This window comes from Carassius carassius, chromosome 46 (assembly GCF_963082965.1).
Source record: "Carassius carassius chromosome 46, fCarCar2.1, whole genome shotgun sequence".
In the NCBI taxonomy this organism is placed as follows: Eukaryota; Metazoa; Chordata; class Actinopteri; order Cypriniformes; family Cyprinidae; genus Carassius; species Carassius carassius.
The window spans coordinates 25,213,928-25,231,621 of NC_081800.1; the positions used below are offsets into that span (position 1 = coordinate 25,213,928).

At 41.5% G+C, this 17,694-nt stretch overlaps 1 protein-coding gene across 1 annotated transcript in view; it reads right to left on the reverse strand.

Annotated features, from left to right (window-relative positions):
• Positions 1–14,675: 14,675 nt before the first annotated feature.
• The window catches only part of LOC132129640 (V-set and transmembrane domain-containing protein 2-like protein), a 64,819-nt gene continuing 61,800 nt past the window's right edge, over positions 14,676–17,694 (reverse strand). The window contains exon 4 of the mRNA XM_059541282.1: positions 14,676–15,258. Within this exon, the coding sequence (XP_059397265.1) occupies positions 14,935–15,258 (324 nt within the window). The 3' untranslated portion in view covers positions 14,676–14,934. The remainder of the gene's footprint in view (positions 15,259–17,694) is intronic.

The following is a 17,694-nucleotide window of genomic DNA, read 5'->3' on the forward strand; positions in this document are numbered from 1 at the left end:
CTACGACCATCCACAATATCCTAGCATTAAAAAAATACATATTTCTATAGTTATAAATGCAATATTGTAGTTAAATGATTTGCATTAAGAAATCATTTACCTAATAATTTAAAACAAATATTTAATTTATATTTAATTAGCTTTGGGTTTTTTTCTTTTCAGTGTAGTGAAGCTTGCTAGCTATAGTGATGCCAGAATTATGAATTAATTGTTCTTTTGAGTTCGTTGAATTGGGCAAAGCACAAATTCTTCTGAAGGATTTATTAGTTTGCTATCTTTGCATTAACCATGATCAATAATTTCTATTTCAATTAAATCCTGTTTTGAGCTTTTTGTTCAATGTATTCTGAAAAAAAAAGTATATTAAAATATTCAGCAGCTCTTTTTCAACATTGATAATAATCAGAAATGTTTCTTGAGTAGCAAATCAGTATATCAGAATGATTTCTGAAGATCATGTGACACTGAAGACTGGAGGAATGATGCTGAAAATATAGCTTTGATCAGAAAAATAAAAATTGTAATAATATTTCACAATTTTACAGATTTTACTGTATTTTTGGTCAAATAAATGCAGACTCTGTGAGCAAAAGATGTATAGTGTATATTAGTTACAATTCTAGATCCAGTAATGATCAAGTTGCTCTGTATCTCTTTATGGATCTCTCTGTCCAGGTGTTGTGTGTTCTGGGCGAGTCGTGTGGTGATTTCCTGAGAGGTTCTGTATGAGGTTATATATGTGCTAAACAAAAACATAACTTTAAGTTAAAAGCTAAGGTTCAGCTAATTGTTCCATTGTCCCTCACACTTTAAAATATATTAAGTCGAATTAAAATTATAATGATTATTTTAATGGATGTGCAGAGTTAGCATGTAAATACAGGAATTTGACACTTTGTTTTTATAGCTTAAAATGCAACACTAAATACTGATATTCTTGTTGTATAATCTGCCTAAATATAAATTTTAAACATAAAATGCATCTACTTTGAACAATGTGCTGAATGAATGTCTGAGGGAAACACAATATTCAGGCAAAAAATAATTTAAGATATTAATGTTTGAACCAATTTTTGCTTGCAAAAGTCTACTTGATATTTTACTTTAATAATATTTTTTCAATGCTTGCTAACCTGAGGGGACATATTAAAGTCCTTATTAAAGTTTGTTAATATTTTTTATTATTTTCTAATATAAATATATATATATATGTGTGTGTGTGTGTGTGTGTGTGTGTGAGTGTATGTGTGTGTGTGTGTGTGTGTATATATATAACGAGAATCAATTTCTTTACTACCAGCTAAAATAAAAAAAATAAAAAAATGCTTATAGAAATAACATTTTTACAAGAAAATAATTAATTTAATTAAATAATAATAATGTATTTCAGTGCTTTTGCTGTCAGCAAACTTTGCATAAAATATTTGATGGAAATGATGCAAGACAGAAGGAATAACTATATTTCCGTGTTTTTGAGAGAAAACTACACTTTTGTAAGTAAATGCACAGTTACTTGGGGGAACATAAAACAGATTCTGTGTTGTGAGCACAGTCACCACTAGATGGTAGACTCGCCTCAGTCTTTCATCACAGCTGCAGCAGACAGAAGTCACTCTCACTGATGAAGACATGTTCCTGTTAACATCACATCACAGCTCCAGCTGGAAACCCCAGAGCTTTGCTCAAACACACACCATCCTGTGCTGCTCTGTTCATTCCTCTGGAGCAGCTCCGAGGGGTCTTTTAGTCTTTCCCATCAGTCGTTTTCTGTTTTTCCTAACCTTCAGTGGGTTTTCTGATGTAATCCAGATGAGGTGAAACGGAAAAACCTCACATGCTGCATTCAGGCTCAGTGCATGCATATAATATTGACTATTGGCTGATAAAATAGTTTCCAGTGACATCTGGGAACTGTTTTACAAAGCAAACCATGAGAACTTTGAAGCCAGTGGTTTGTGAAATGCTGAAGTGATTTGTCATTTGATTGAGCCGCCATGTGGAGAAGATTCATCCAGAGAAAACGGTTTGTGAGAGAAGGAGGATAATACTGAATACTGATAGCGTTACCATGGTTATGAGAGACAGACAGACAGACAGACATGAGAGGTCATGCTGTTTATTTCCCAGCTGGCTCTAGTGCTCTCTCTCTCTCACATCATTTTCCCTCTTTATTATTCTCCATCCTTCATTTCTCTCCATCCCTCTGCATTCACCTCCATCTTTCGAGACTAATGAGGCTCTACATCAGGCTGCTTAATTAATTAATTAGGATAATGCTGCCATGGAGACTATTAGAATATATTAGAACATCTGTGGCCGTTATGGCGCGGGCGTTCACTGTTTGCAGTTCTGCTGTGAATTTTAAGTCAACAGCAGTGAAATCACTGGAGAAATACATTAAGGTTCGTCTGTAGTCTAGTGTACAAGGTCTCAAATAGTATTTGAACACTTCAGTTATTAGCTTTTTTACTATTCAGTGTCTGTTTTAATATTTACAGTGGAGGCGGATCTGGATCGGGTGATTGACACCTGTCTTCAGTACCTCAGCTGCCGACAGCCAATCAAACTCCAGGAGGCGTGTCTCAGGTAAAGCCCCACCCATCTCAAAACTGAAATGGAATATTTATTTTCTTTATCAAAGGACTCTTTCCTTTACCAAAGTGTATTTAAAATTCCTCATTGTTCCGCATTGTTTTTCCTTTTATAAAAGTGATTAATTTTGCATTATATGTTTATAGTTTCAGTAACTTGAACAGACTAATATCAAAACTTTTTATTATTATTATAGATTCATACACTGTCAGCTGTAATTTTTTGGTGTGCAGTAAATCAATATATCTACCAATATTTGGTTATATTGAGATTAGACCAATATAGAAAGAGAGAAAAAAAAAAGATGACCAATGTTTGCCAGGCTGGTTAATCAATTTGCCTATTCATAAATGATTGACAAGCATTGACAATAATTAATTAATAATATTGCAATATTGTATAATAATTTTAACATTTATAGAATACGGTTTTATTATAATTGAATTATATTAATGATGCTCTGTAATATGTTATTAATATTATATAATAGAATATAGAATTAAAGAAAATAATCATTAAAATGAATAAAGATAATATAAATTGTGTTATAATAATATATATATATATATATATATATTTGCTGCTGGTCATTTCAGACAGAAACATTTGTGTATATAGGCCTGTAATGTTTTATATTTAATATCTTTCTTATTTCTACATACATTTCACACACACACACACACACACACACATGTAATTCATCAGCCACAACAAACCTGCTCTTTAGAAGTCGAAATTGACAGTCAGATCAAAGTTACGTTATTCTGCTCTCTAGATATGTTAGAATGCAGATTACCATAATTATATTAGAAACAGCCCATGCTCTAGTTCACTTTATGTGCTGCTGTAAGCAGACAGTCTCATATCCTGCTGTAATAGTGTGCATTACACTAATAGTTGTTTGTATGATCATGGGTTGTTCTCTGTAGTGTGTTCCGTTTGGCTGATGGATCTGGACTCTGATCTCGTCTGGTTCAGTCTGAATGAGCTGTGCTGTCCCGTCCCGTATGAGCCGCCTCGTCCTCATCTGCTGCGTGTGATGCTGACCAGATCAGACAAGCCCAGAAACCAATTCACAGACAACATCCTCAAATTACTGCAGGAAGAGGATGCCACATAACAGCGCTTCATACATCTGAACGCTAGATTTAGGACGACAAATGTTTATAGGATTCTGATCTACACGTCTGACTGGAAGAACTTTTGGAAAAGACTAAAAAATTTACTTTTTTTTTTCATATGATGCAGATCGTTATAGTTTAAGACGAGTAAAAAAAAAATTACCATGTCAATGATGTATTCTGCCAAAATAACATTTATTATATTTAGTGTTACTTCTCTAGAATAAAAAACAATTATAATAATATTGGATCTTTCAGAATAATTTTTTTTTTCCTTTGGATGAAATTTGTGGCTTATATCAAATACTTCAGTTTTACTGTAGAAATGATGTGGTATTCTGGCAGAAAGCAACGAGTACCATAGTAGAGCTCTGTATGTGTTATGCCTGTGTGTACAATTCAGTACATATTATTTTACATTACATGCATTTTATTATTTTTAAATAATTTCTGAATATTTTTCATAAAATTTGTTTAACCATTCTGATAAACATAATTATTAATTTTTGTACGTCCTTTAAGATGTACAGCTGAATACAATAGGGATTTTTCCATTTAATTTTATTTTGAAATAGATTTTGAAATGTATTATTTGAACTATTTGTTGATATATATATATATATATATATATTTTTTTTTTTGTGCTGATTTTAGATCCATAATTTGTAAATAAAACTATAAGTGCTGATTTTAATCTACACTTATTTATTAATAAAATTATTTAATTCCAAGAGACTTCTGGTCTAGGTTCTGGTCTAGTTGTGTGTTGTTGGTCCGGATCTTCTGTTCAGTCTCGTTTGGGATCCTCTTCTTCTGTGACAGTCTAATAAATGTGCCGCCTGTGAGAGCCGCATTAAAGCTGCCTCACATGCTTTGTGTTAGCCTGCTGCTGTGTTATCTGTACTGTACTTTGCTATTTATCCTGCTGACAGAGGCGCTATTATTCACCGGCCGGGGCGACCGGCTAACGTGCGGCATATACGGGGTTAATTCAGTTTCCCCTCGACTGCTTCTGATAAGTGTGAAAGAACCATTATGAAGTCAAACCGCTTGACATGCGCTTTGTTTAAGGGATTCACCGCCGGTAAAGACGACAAAGTGTTGTGTTCTCACACAAGTGTTGTTTGATAATGCAATGAGTTAGTCTTCAGTAATGCATCGAGTTTGATTGTGCTGAAAGCATTCTTTCATGCCTGACCAATGTATGTGTTCGTCTACTGGGGTCTGAAGACCGAGAAGTGAAGTAAAAAGATTTGATAAGTTGATGTTACTTACTGTGTCGGTGTGATCTTTATCAAACGCAACATTTGGCGACAAGGATGGCTGATATCGCACTACCACTTCCTGCTCCTTTCCTTGCTCTACCCGGCGAGCCTCCGATCCCCTGGTCTCGCTGGTTACAGTCCTTTGAGACTTTCATTTTGGCACTGGGGCTGACTGACGTGAGTGCAGCCCGCAAAAAAGCGCTGTTACTGCATTGTTTGGGAGCTGAGGGTCAGCGAGTGCTGGGAGCTCTTGAGGCGGGCACCACAAGCGATTATGACATAGCCGTGGAACTTCTGACCGCACACTGTGCAGCCCCACAGAGCGTTCTCTTTCAACGTTTTCTGTTCCGCCAAAGACACCAGCTTCCCGGTGAGTCTGTGCAACAATACATAGCCAACTTGCGGGGATTGGCCAGCACATGCAAGTTCGGTGCGTTGCAGGATGAAATGATTCGCGACCAGTTAACTGAACATACCAACGATGCAAAAGTGCGTGAATCTCTGCTGTTAGAACCGGACAATTTATCACTGTCTCTGGCAATCATGATTGCAATAAGAATAGAGAGTGCAGCTGCATGTGCGTCGGCTCTGACTAAACAGCACACAATCGCGGACTACTAGGCCCCCCTCTCCCATGTCATCATCAACGTTACAACCCGGCCAGAACGGCACATTGGCGGCCGCAGACTCCTCTGCAGTTATGCTACTGAGGCGCCAGCAGCGGTCTCGGCCACGCCCTCAAGCACAAGCATCAAGGCCCTGTGATAACTGTGGATCTTCATCTCATCTGTCTAGAGCACAGAACTGCCAAGCCCGTGGCCAAATATGCCGCAACTGTGGTAAACGCAATCATTTTGCTTCAGTCTGCCGCTCCGCTCCAGCTGTGTCAGACCAAACACCCACTATCATTCACAATGTGTACTCTGGGCCAGCCTCATTTAAAGCATGTTCAGTGCGCCTAAATGATGTGTGTATCCCACTGCTTTTGGACACTGGTGCCAGTGTGTCTCTCCTGAATATGCACACATACAGCACATTTTTTGGAGCACTGCCACTTTCGGCACCTTCTGCTTCACTCTGTGGCTATGGTGACTCAAAGATTGACTTAGTAGGTTCCCTACAAATGACTGTTGGGTATGGCAACAAGATGGTGCCCAGCTTTACCTTCCATGTTGCCCATCGTGGGGCCAACCTGATGGGTCTGGATTTGTTCTCGGCTCTTGGATTTTCTCTTGTTGACATGAAGGGAGCTGCGATCCTGACAGTCTCCATGTCCTGGCAGGAAAAGTGGCCATCCCTGTTTGAAGGCTTGGGCTGCCTTACTGCTTTTGCCCATCAACCCCTCCTGGACCTTTCCATTAAACCAGTCATCCAACCACTCCGACGCATTCCCTTGGCTCTCCATGATGGTGTCTCGGCTGAGCTTAAGCAGCTGCTGGACGTTGACATTATTGAACCAGTGGATGCATCACCCTGGGTCTCAAACCTGGTTGTAGCTCAGAAGAAATCAGGGGCCCTAGGGGTGTGTGTTGACCTGCGAGCGGTGAATAAGGCGGTAATCCCAGACAGGTTCCCTCTGCCTACTTCAGAAGAGCTCATTGCTCAGTTCCATGGCTCAACCTTGTTTTCTAAACTGGATCTCAGACAGGGCTACCTACAGGTGCCTCTTCACACGGACAGCAGAAACCTCACAGCCTTTGTGACACATGCAGGCGTGTTTCGCTACACGTGTATGCCTTTCAGGCTCAGCTCCGCCCCCAGCTGTTTCCAAAAAATCATGGTGTTGGTGTTGGCTGGTATACCAGGGGTGGCTATTTACTTGGATGATGTGGTTATACATGGGCCCACCCCCGAGAGTCACGATGAACGCCTCAGCAGAGTCTTTGCAGCCCTAGCTAAACACAAACTAACCCTCAATGTGGAAAATGTGTTTTCTCTGCACCGACTATTGAATATGTGGGATTTCGGCTGTCGGCAGATGGTGTCACACCACTTCAATCAAATGTAGATGCCACACTGGCAATTCCCGAACCCAGCTCAGCTGCGCAGGTCGCCTCCTTTTTGGGTATGATGGGCTACTACCTGAAGTTCCTCCCACATTATTCTGCTACCACTGACCCACTACGGCAACTGCTGCTTAAGGATGAACCATGGGTGTGGTCACAGGCATGCTCTGATGCTGTGCGTGCGCTCAAGGTGCAGCTCACCACAGCCCCAGTGTTGGCCCACTTTGATATCTCCAGCCCCACCTGGGTGACCTGCGATGCATCAGCTACCGCCATAGGAGCAGTGCTGTCACAGACCCAGCAGGGTGTTGAGAAGCCCATCTCCTTTGCGACACAGACCAGGTGGAAAAGGACATTGTCCAGATGTTACACACACCCCTCCAGGCCATTGCATCATTACAAGAATTGAAGGATGTATCGGAACAGGACCCGGTCCTTTCTCAGCTCCGAGTCTATATTCTGAATGGCTGGCCTCAGGGGGTACCAGAAGGGCTGGCAGCATTTTCCAGAATAAAGCAGGAACTGTCCTGCTGGAATGACACCTGTGTGGTTCGCGGCCTCTGCACAGTCATCCCCAGCTCCCTATGTGGACGTGTCTTGGCAATGGCTCATGAGGGCCACCTGGGTATTGTGAAGTTGAAGCAACGCTGCAGGGACTGGGTTTGGTGGCCAGGGATAGATAAAGACATTGAGGCCCTGGTGAAAGACTGTGCTGCCTGTCTATTGAGCGGTAAGACTGGTCACCAAGTTCCGCCCCTGGCACATACAACAGGCGTCGCACCTCAATCCACACCCCCTGCTTGGCAGGACACCCCAGCACTTCAGCTGATACCTCAGACAGTGCCTGCACAGGCTCTGGACATGCCTAGCAACCTGCCAGCTGAGATGTGTGCCTGCACATCACAGGCTGCCCAGCCTCATCCCCAAGTTTCTCCACGGCCTGTCCGCATTCGTTCTCGCCCAGGGCACTTACAGGACTTTGTGTCAACATTTCATGTTAGAAACCCCGTAGGAGGCGGGGGGGGGGGGGGGATGTTGTGTTCTCACACAAGTGTTGTTTGATAATGCAATGAGTTAGTGTTCAGTAATGCATCGAGTTTGATTGTGCTGAAAGCATTCTGTCATGCGTGACCAATGTATGTGTTCGTCTACTGGGGTCTGAAGACAGAGAAGTGAAGTAAAAAGAGTCGATAAGTTGATGTTACTTACTGTGTCGGTGTGATCTTTATCAAATGCAACACAAAGCAAACTGAAGTGACGAAATAATGAAGGATTGAGGTGATTTTGAGGTTAACTAGCGAAGCTCTTTTGTTAGATCTAAAGGTAAATAAATAGTCAACTTTGAAGGGGTTTTCCGTCATTTAAGCAAATTATCTACAATTTTATAGTTATCGTGACATTTAGAGCTTTTTATATTATAATCAAGGATGGACAGTGGTGCGCATGCGTGACCATATTAGCGTGTAAATTTAGACCACTCATTTGTAATATTATTTTTAAGTAGCCTATGCTATGACATTTTATTTTAAATCATTTTTATTTTTTTTAAAGTTTATAACAGATTATCGCAGTGTTTATTATTTTATTTAAAAAATAAATAAACTGCAATAGTTCTATTATTAATTAGGCTGTTTTATATTCTAGTAACCTAATATTTAATGGGTCACAGAGATCTTCCACAGGACTGTTTTCTTAATCCCGCTCCTGGTGAATTTCTATCAGTTCCCGCCAAATTTGTGTCCAATCCCGCCTTTAAACATTCTAACTTAAGGGAGCCTCTTATCAATATGTGGGGAAATCGTTTTGTTATTTAAGGGGTATTGAATGAGCGCTCGCTGTTTAGTAGCTGTTATATGTTCAGAAAATGTCTTTGTTGATGTTAATTATTAACAATGTACATAAAACTGACATCTTATAGACGTTTGTCAGATGTCTGTTCACAGCAGATGCTTTCCAGATGAAGCGATTTTTAACGGACATCACGTTTTAAAGTTGAAAGCAGGATCAGAGCAGGAAACGGTGCATTCATGAACCGTGACAGTACCCCTCCTCCTAAAGACGCAACCTGGCATCCCCAGACTCCCTTACCTGTCGATTGTAATCATCGATAAGAGAGTGATCCAGGATGTCTCTAGCAGGCACCCAACTTCTCTCCTCCGGACCGTAACCCTCCCAGTCCACCAAGTACTGAAATCCGCATCCCCTCCGTCTAGAGTCCAGAATACGATTGACCGAATAAGTAGGTTCCCCATCTACGAGTCGCGGGGCGGGGGGGCGGGGGGGACCGGGGCAGGTGGATTAATCGGAGAATGAAATACAGGCTTTATTTTAGATACATGAAAGGCGGGATGAATTCTCCTGTACGCTGGAGGAAGTTTAAGGCGGACTGCCACCGGACTAATGATCTTGGTGAGAGTGAACGGGGCAATAAATTTGGGAGCCAGTTTATTAGAGACGGAATGGAGAGGAATGTTCTTGGTAAAAGGCACACTTTTTGACCCACAACGTATATGGGAGGCCTAGACCGGTGGCGGTCGGCTTTAGCCTTGGTGCACGCCCCCACTTGGAGTAGAGTCTCGCGGCCTCTAGTCCAAGTACGGTGACACCTCTGGACAAGGTGTGAAAGGAGGGGACCGTGACTTCGGATTCCAGACTGGGAAAAATTGGTGTATGGTATCCTACACTACACTCAAACGGAGATAGGCCCGTAGCTGATATTGGTAAGGTATTGTGGGCGTACTCCACCATTGACAGTTGTTGGCTCCAGGAGGAAGGATTCTCGGAGACCAAACATCGCAACACCCTTTCCAAATCTTGGTTGGCTCTCTCGGTTTGACCATTGCTCTGGGGATGAAACCCTGAGGACAGACTTACAGTCGCTCCCAGTAATCTACAAAATTCACGCCAAAATTTGGACACAAATTGGGGTCCTCTGTCGGAGACCACGTCTGTCGGGAGGCCATGTAAACGAAAGACGTGATCTACAATGGTCAACGCTGTCTCCTTGGCTGAGGGTAATTTGGGCAAGGGAATAAAGTGGGCCGCCTCCGAGAACCGGTCCACCACGGTAAAAACTACCGTGTTGCCCTGGGAGGGCGGTAATAAAATCCAGTGCGATATGGGACCAGGGTCTCGAAGGGGCCGACAGCGGTTGAAGTAACCCATCAGGGGGTCGATTGAAAGTCTTACCAGTGGCGCAAACCGAGCAAGCCAAAACAAAACTGTGAATGTCGCGAGCCATAAGTGGCCACCAGAATCATTGCTTGACCAAAAATTTAGTACGGTTAACTCCTGGATGACAACCCACATTAGAGCAATTCCCCCACTGAATGACGTTGGACCGTAATCCCTCCGGCACAAATAATCGATTCGGTAGGGCCGGGCGGAGGCGTTACCCCTTCTAAGGCCGTCTTGACCTTCGATTCGACCTCCCATGTGAGTGTGGAGACCACTAATGTCTCAGGTAAAATACACTCGGGAGTAGGCGGGCGTTCAGAACGGTCAAAAATGCGCGACAAAGAATCGGGTTTGATGTTCTTGGAACCCGGGCGGTACGAGAGAGTAAAATTAAAACGTCCGAAAAAAAGTGCCCATCGAGCCTGCCTGGAATTCAACCTTTTGGCAGTACTAATGTATTCTAAATTCTTGTGGTTGGTCCATACTATAAAAGGAACCCCCGAGCCTTCTAACCAGTGGCGCCATTCCTCCAATGCCATCTTGACTGCCAACAATTCTCGGTTACCAATATCATAATTGCGTTCGGCAGGGGATAATCGATATGAAAAAAATGCGCACGGGTGCATCTTGTCGTCTGAGGGAGAACGTTGGGATAACACCGCACTTACTCCCACCTCCGACGCGTCGACCTCCACCACAAACTGACGTGATGGATCGGGGTGATTAGGATAGGGGCTGAAACGAAGCAGCTTTTCAGTTTGGCAAACACAGCCTCGGCTGTGTCTGACCACCTGAACGTAGTTTTGGGGGAGGTCAAGGCAGTCAGAGGTGTGGCTAGTTGACTGAAGTAGCGAATAAAACGCTGGTAGAAGTTGGCGAACCCCAGAAACCTCTGTAGGGCCTTACGGGAATCTGGACTTGGCCACTCTACCACAGCCTTAACCTTCTCGGGATCCATGCGTATTCCCTCAGTCGACACGATATACCCAAGAAACGGAACAGACTGTGTATGAAAAGTGCATTTCTCCGTCTTGACAAAAAGCCCATTCTCTAGCAACCTCTGAAGCACTCGTCGAACGTGCTGCACGTGTTCCTGGAGAGAAGAGGAAAAAATCTATTTATAAAAAAATATAATTTGCCTTTAGGCGGAGACTTACCTGACAGTAAATCTATGGCACAGTCATAGGGACAATGCGGAGGGATAGAAGCAGCACGAGACTTACTGAACACTTCCTTCAGGTGGAGGTACTCCGCGGGCACGTTAGACAAATCCACTGCTTCCTCCTGAAACACAGACATAGAAACAGACGGACAAGCAGACACTAGACAAGACTCATGACACTTGTTACTCCAGGCCAGGATGGAATGCAATTGCCAGTCTATTTTGGGGTTGTGACAGAGGAGCCAGGGATGACCAAGTACTATGGGTGCAAGGGGAGAGTCAAGGATGTAGAATGAGATGATTTCTGAGTGGTTGCCTGATGTGATGAGGGTAATGTCTTCAGTGATGTGTGAGATGACTGGCAGTCTCTGTCCATTGAGGGCGTGAACCGTGATCTGGTGAGTGAGGGGTCTGAGGGAAATTTGAAGTCTGCGTGCGAGTGCATAGTCCATGAAATTACCTTCAGCCACGGAGTCTAGAAGTGCTTGACAGTCGTGAAGTCGTGCTGACCATCTTAGTCTTACCAGGAGGAGCGTAGATGATGATGAGGTCTTCTCGGCAGAGATCCCACCTGATAGTAGCCTCATACTTACTACCAGGCTTGGCCTTTTACCCTGACAGATGTAGGCGTGATGACTGGTCCCCCTGCAGTAGAGGCACAGACCCAGGGACCTCCGCCTCTCTTTCTCCTCCCGGGAAAGCCGAGCTCGCCCTACCTGCATGGGCTCGTGATCGTAGGAGGGGCTGGCCGCGTCCCCGCCCCTGACTCGAACATCCATATGTGCTCTCGGTGTGGCATTGGGTAGGTTACGTCGTTCTACTCATGTTAGTCGTGCATCTACCCTCAGTGCCAGCTCAATGAGCCTATTGAGTGAGGTCGGAAGGTCCAGGGCGTAGATCTCCCTCTGGAGGCGGTCAGCCAGCCCATGCAGGAACATGTCCCACTGCGCCTCCTCGTTCCATTGGCACTCCACCGCCAGGGTGCGGAACTCGATAGAAAAGTCTGAAACTGATCTCTCTCCTTGACGTAATTCGGCTAGCTTCCTAGCTGCATCTCTCCCGGCAACGGCTCGATCAAAGACCAACTTTATCTCACCGGAGAGTGTCTGGAACGAGGCGCAGCATGGATCTTGATTCTCCCACACCGCTGTTCCCCATAATGCCGCCCTCCCAGTGAGCAGTGTCAACACGAAAGCCACCTTGGCTTGTTCGTTGGAGAAGGTCCTGGGTTGAAGAGAGAAGTGCATATCGCATCGTGTTAAGAAAGCTCTACAGAAATTCGGCTCACCCGAGTAGGTTTCCGGAATAGGAAGGCGTGGTTCTGGCTGGGAGGGGGTCTCCGATGGTGTGGAAGGAACGGGCGGTGTGAGCGGCCCAGTGGGGGCTCGCAGAAGCTGTGATTGCTGGGTGAGCTCGGACACCTGCGCCACCAAAATCTGAACAGCGCAACCAGTGTCGTTAAGATTCTGTTCCTAGGAGTCCATCCTTTGAGCACTGGCGCTGAGGAACTCTTCCAACGCTGATGATGGGTTACTCGCTGCTTCCATGGGTGGTCAGATCGTTCTGTCACGTTCGAATTAAGGACAGGAAGCAGTTGCAAGTAAATGATGTTTATTAGAGAAGTATTGCCAGGCTGGGTTGATGGAGGGTGACGCAGACACCTCGATGGCAGCACAGACTGGTGAGGAGGTGATAGAGTGCGCAGGTGGGTGATGGTGAGGGATCCGTATGATGACTGGTAATTCCAATACCGACCGAAACAGGAACAAGACACAAACGTAGCTGAGCAGATGGAACACAGACAAGAATCACGGAGGACCTCAAACAACGATCTGACAAACAAGAGACGAAAGACAGGGCATTAAGTAGGCTGGTGGAATGAGCTGCAGCTGCAACGGTAACACCCACATGAAACAATCAACATGACGTAAAATGAGACGAGCAGGAAACGGTGCATTCATGAACCGTGACACTCACATTTGTATGCATATTATTTCACACAGTGTTAAAAAAAGCAAGCAAATCATGTATTAATAATAGACAACGATATATGATCAATGTTTTTTTTATTTGATAAAGGCATACATTGAAGGTGAAACCAGTTTTTTTTTTGTAAGGTTACTTCATATACACAATCTGTACATGTATTACTTCCAGAAACAAAAAGAACTATTGAATCAAACCGTAAAAATCCAAGAAACCAGAAACGAAGCTGTTGTTATACCATTAAACATACTGTAAATGTTTTCAGGATTTTTTTTTAAAGCTGCATAAAAACCACAAAACGTCGTAGTATTGTGTGCACATCATCCTTCTATTGACACAAAAGCTTCATGAAACATATTTGCAAAAGCTGGCACCCATCAAATCACACTGTGCCATCGGTGATGCCAGTCCAGAATAAAACCCTCTGGTGCCTGTAACATTAGACATGTAAACAATGATAGTTATATTACAGCATGTAAATGTCATCGTTTAGATCTGATGAAGAATATTTCAAACATTCACATTAGTTCTGCCGCTTCTAGCCATCTATACATCATATCAAAACATGAATCTGATCAAACTAAGAATGACCAAAGTGTTTAAATCAACGGTCCAGTTTGATTTCTTGCTCATTGGCAAATATTAGAAAGGTTTGTCACATGCACTCGCTGTTCTGAACAGACATCTACCTTCATATTTATACAGAAATATACATCTTTTGTCGGAAGGATAGTTCACTCAAAAATTAAAATGTTGTTATTATGTACTCTCTCAACCATCATGTTGCTTCAAACCTATTTGACTCACTTCACTCGTTTGACTTCTCTTTCTCACTAAATCATTTATTATGCCCTTTGGAATTAGGGTTAGGGTTAAATAAAGAAATATAATAAGATGAAAAAGGAAACAAAACACCATTAAATGAAATGAAAAATATAATAAAGTTCCAAAAACAATAAAATAAAATAGATTCAGTTTCTTCCATAAAATACAAAATAATTTATTCAGCAGTATGTTTAAGTTGCTCTTTGGAAATAAACAGAGGCTAAATAATAAAACGACAAAAACATTTCATGAAATAAAATATAAAATCAAATCAAATAAATAAAAGAAAATAATCAAAATAAAAATGAAAATAAATAAAAGCTTCAAAAAGGACACTTTAAAAAAAGAGACTTGTTTCACTCACTTTATTACACAAAATTATTTATTTTGCAGAATGTGAGCCAAAATCATCACAATTAAAAGAACCAAAGATTTAAACTACTTCAGTCTTTGTGCACTGAATTTGTTTAATACGAAAAGAACCGAAAAAAACACCATGAAATAAAACAAAACTTCAAAAAGGATAGTGACCAGGGGTTAATACATAAAAAACATAAAAAAATATAATAATAATAATAATAATAATAAATCAAAAAGCTTAAGAGTTTTCTTTTGTTTTTTACATAAGAAAGTCAGTCATATGTGTTTAGAACAACATGAAGGTGAGTCAATGACAGATTTTTTTATTTTCAGGTGAGCTATCCCTAGTTTGTGGGTTGGCGTAATGAATTATGGGTATTTTACTGATGTGGGTGTACAGGTGCTTGCGTGGGGTAATAATAAGTAAGTATAAGAAGAACCTAAAGCGCGCAGCTCTCAGTGCAGTCAGTGGTACTATCATCAGCGGACCTCTTCCTGAGCTCGCGGCTGGGTTTGTGGTGGGTCGGCTGGTGCTTGTGATGGTCATACTGCAGAAGCTCCTCTTGTGACGTCGCCCCCTGATGGACCGGAGGAGGCACATTCCCCTCGGCCCGCTCCACCTGCAGGTATGCTCGAACGTGATGGTGCCGCAGCTTGCTGTCGCTGAAGTCGATGACACGGCATTCATACGTGCCCTCATCCGTGGGCTTCACGCTGGACAGACGGAGCTTGTGGGAGATGTTGCTTCCAGCAACCTTCACCACCTACAGAGAAACGGACAGGAGAAGTGTGGAAATGATCAGTCAGGGCATTATATCATGAATCAGCATTGAAAATACTGATTTAAAACAGACTCCGACTGATTTGGGATAAGGCCGAGATGGCTAGCAGGCCTAAAAATGCATTGTGTTTTAGAAAATCTACCTTTTGAGAGCTATTAAGGCAAGACACTACAGGCAAAACCATAGTTTTTTAATGCACTGGTAAATTTTTGGGAGATAATGAGCGATTTTACTTCAATTACATCAGAATAATGAAAAGAAAACATCTAAAATATGCATTGCAGTGATTGTTTTATTACCTTTGCATTTTTAGATTTGAACTACAGTACATATTTCTCAGAATACGTTTTTCTTCTGCACTGAGCCAGAAATGTATTCAAACTGAATTTCATAGTTTAATTCCTACCTATATTCTGAAGGTTTGTTGTTCATATATTATTTGTATGGTTTATAGTACATTTTATTCCTAAAAACATGGTGAACATTTATTCTATTTTCTGATTTATAGAGTGATAAAAAGAAATATACTACATTCCATTTATAAAACCTTTATCTCTAATATATCAACAAAATGAAATATGAATTTCATACCTGGCTTCATTCAGTGTTCAAATTTATGCTCTGTAAATGTATGCAAATTAGTGCATATTTAATTACATAATGGATGATTTGCATATTTAAACATAATATTAAAGAAAAGTTGTAATGTAAAACCACTGTCTTTATGTACTATGATTAATCAACTGGTGAAAATATGGTTAGACTAATAAATATGGTCTATTAGTTCATTTTCACACTCTTCACCTGTAGTGCCTTGCCTCAGCTACAATATTAAATTAAAATGTAATTAAATTAAAAATGTAATTTATGCATTTAGAAGACACTTTTATCCAAAGCGACTTACAGTGCATTCAGACTAACATTTGTAACCAGCAATATTGTATGTGAAACAATCAAAAAACAACCACAAATCTACTAAACCTCTGGATAAGTCTTTTCGATTGTTCCTATAGCTCTCATTTCTCATGTCCTGCAGGCTGAGATTGGTTCCTGAACATCAGAGCTCCTGTGTGGATCATGAGCAGCTGCAGTGGATGTAATATGTGAGACAGTGGCTCTGTCCTAAATTGTCTTCGTATTGGACTACTGTGAGGCATTATGTGTGGGTTCATCAGACCCAAAGGGGTTTAGGACAGTATTTGGGACGAGGCCAGTGACATGCTACAATGGACACAGTGACGGTCAGCAGTGGATGCAAAACACAATGAAAAGAAGCAGCAGAGACAGTAACTCCATCCACATAGTTTTATGCTAAATTTGTCATAATGCATTAAAATTGTCAGAGGGAAACAAATGAATGCAAAAAATGTCAAATTAAAGTAAAATATCCAAAACGTGCATAAATGTAAGTACTTTATAAAAAAAAAAAAAAAAAAGATAAAATAATAGATGTAAATACAAATGGCTAAAAATAAAGTAAATAATACAATTATATTGAAATATAAATTTTTTTATTGATAAACTAGTATGAAAAAAATGGAACTAAAATGCATGAAAAGAATGAATGAGACTAAAAGGTTTGTCTCAATGATTGGTTAATATGAGCTCATACTGTTGCTCTTAGACCTCGGCTGCCATCATGAACTTCAGAGCGTTTTGTCTGTGCACTATAAACTGCAAGTAATTGATTATAGTAAATTTCGCAACAGTTTAATTTGTTTGGTAATTAAGTAATTAATTTGAACTCTTTTACTGTATTCAGATTTTTTTTTTTTTTTTTTTTTTTACATGCATTTAATTCACAATTTGGAAACTAGTGAGTTGAGTGAAAAGGGGGCAGTGTGACGCAGCAGAAGATGCAGTCAGAGAGTGGAACGCAACAAAAACAAGCAACAGTAAAGGGAATGAAATTCAATTAGAAAGCCAAATGCATCAATGGAGGCAATGTAATGCGATGAAATGCAGCAAGTCTGTGGATTCAGTGAAATGCAGTAAAATGCACTGAGTGAGTGAAATACAACAGTTGATGCAATGCAATGCAGTAAGAGAGTGAAATGCATTAGTGGAGCAATGCAGTAAGAGTGTGAAATGCCACAGCTGAGGTGAGGCAATGCAGGCAGTGAGGGAGTGAAATGCATCAGTTGGAGGCAATAAAAAGCAGTGAGAGAAGTCAGATGCTGCAGTCTGCATGTGAGCAGTGATGAGATGGAGCTGTGGAACCGCTGACACATGAGAGACACATTCACTCAACAGCTCTCTCTCTCTACCTCTGAAACACAAAGACAACAGGACAATCTCTCTCTAAAGCGGTCAGTGTTCCCAGAGGACTCTGAGCCCGCGCGGGTCCAGACGCTCAATAAAGCTGTCTGCCAGTGAAGCAGATTGAGTGTGGATCAGGTGGATAAATAAACATACACA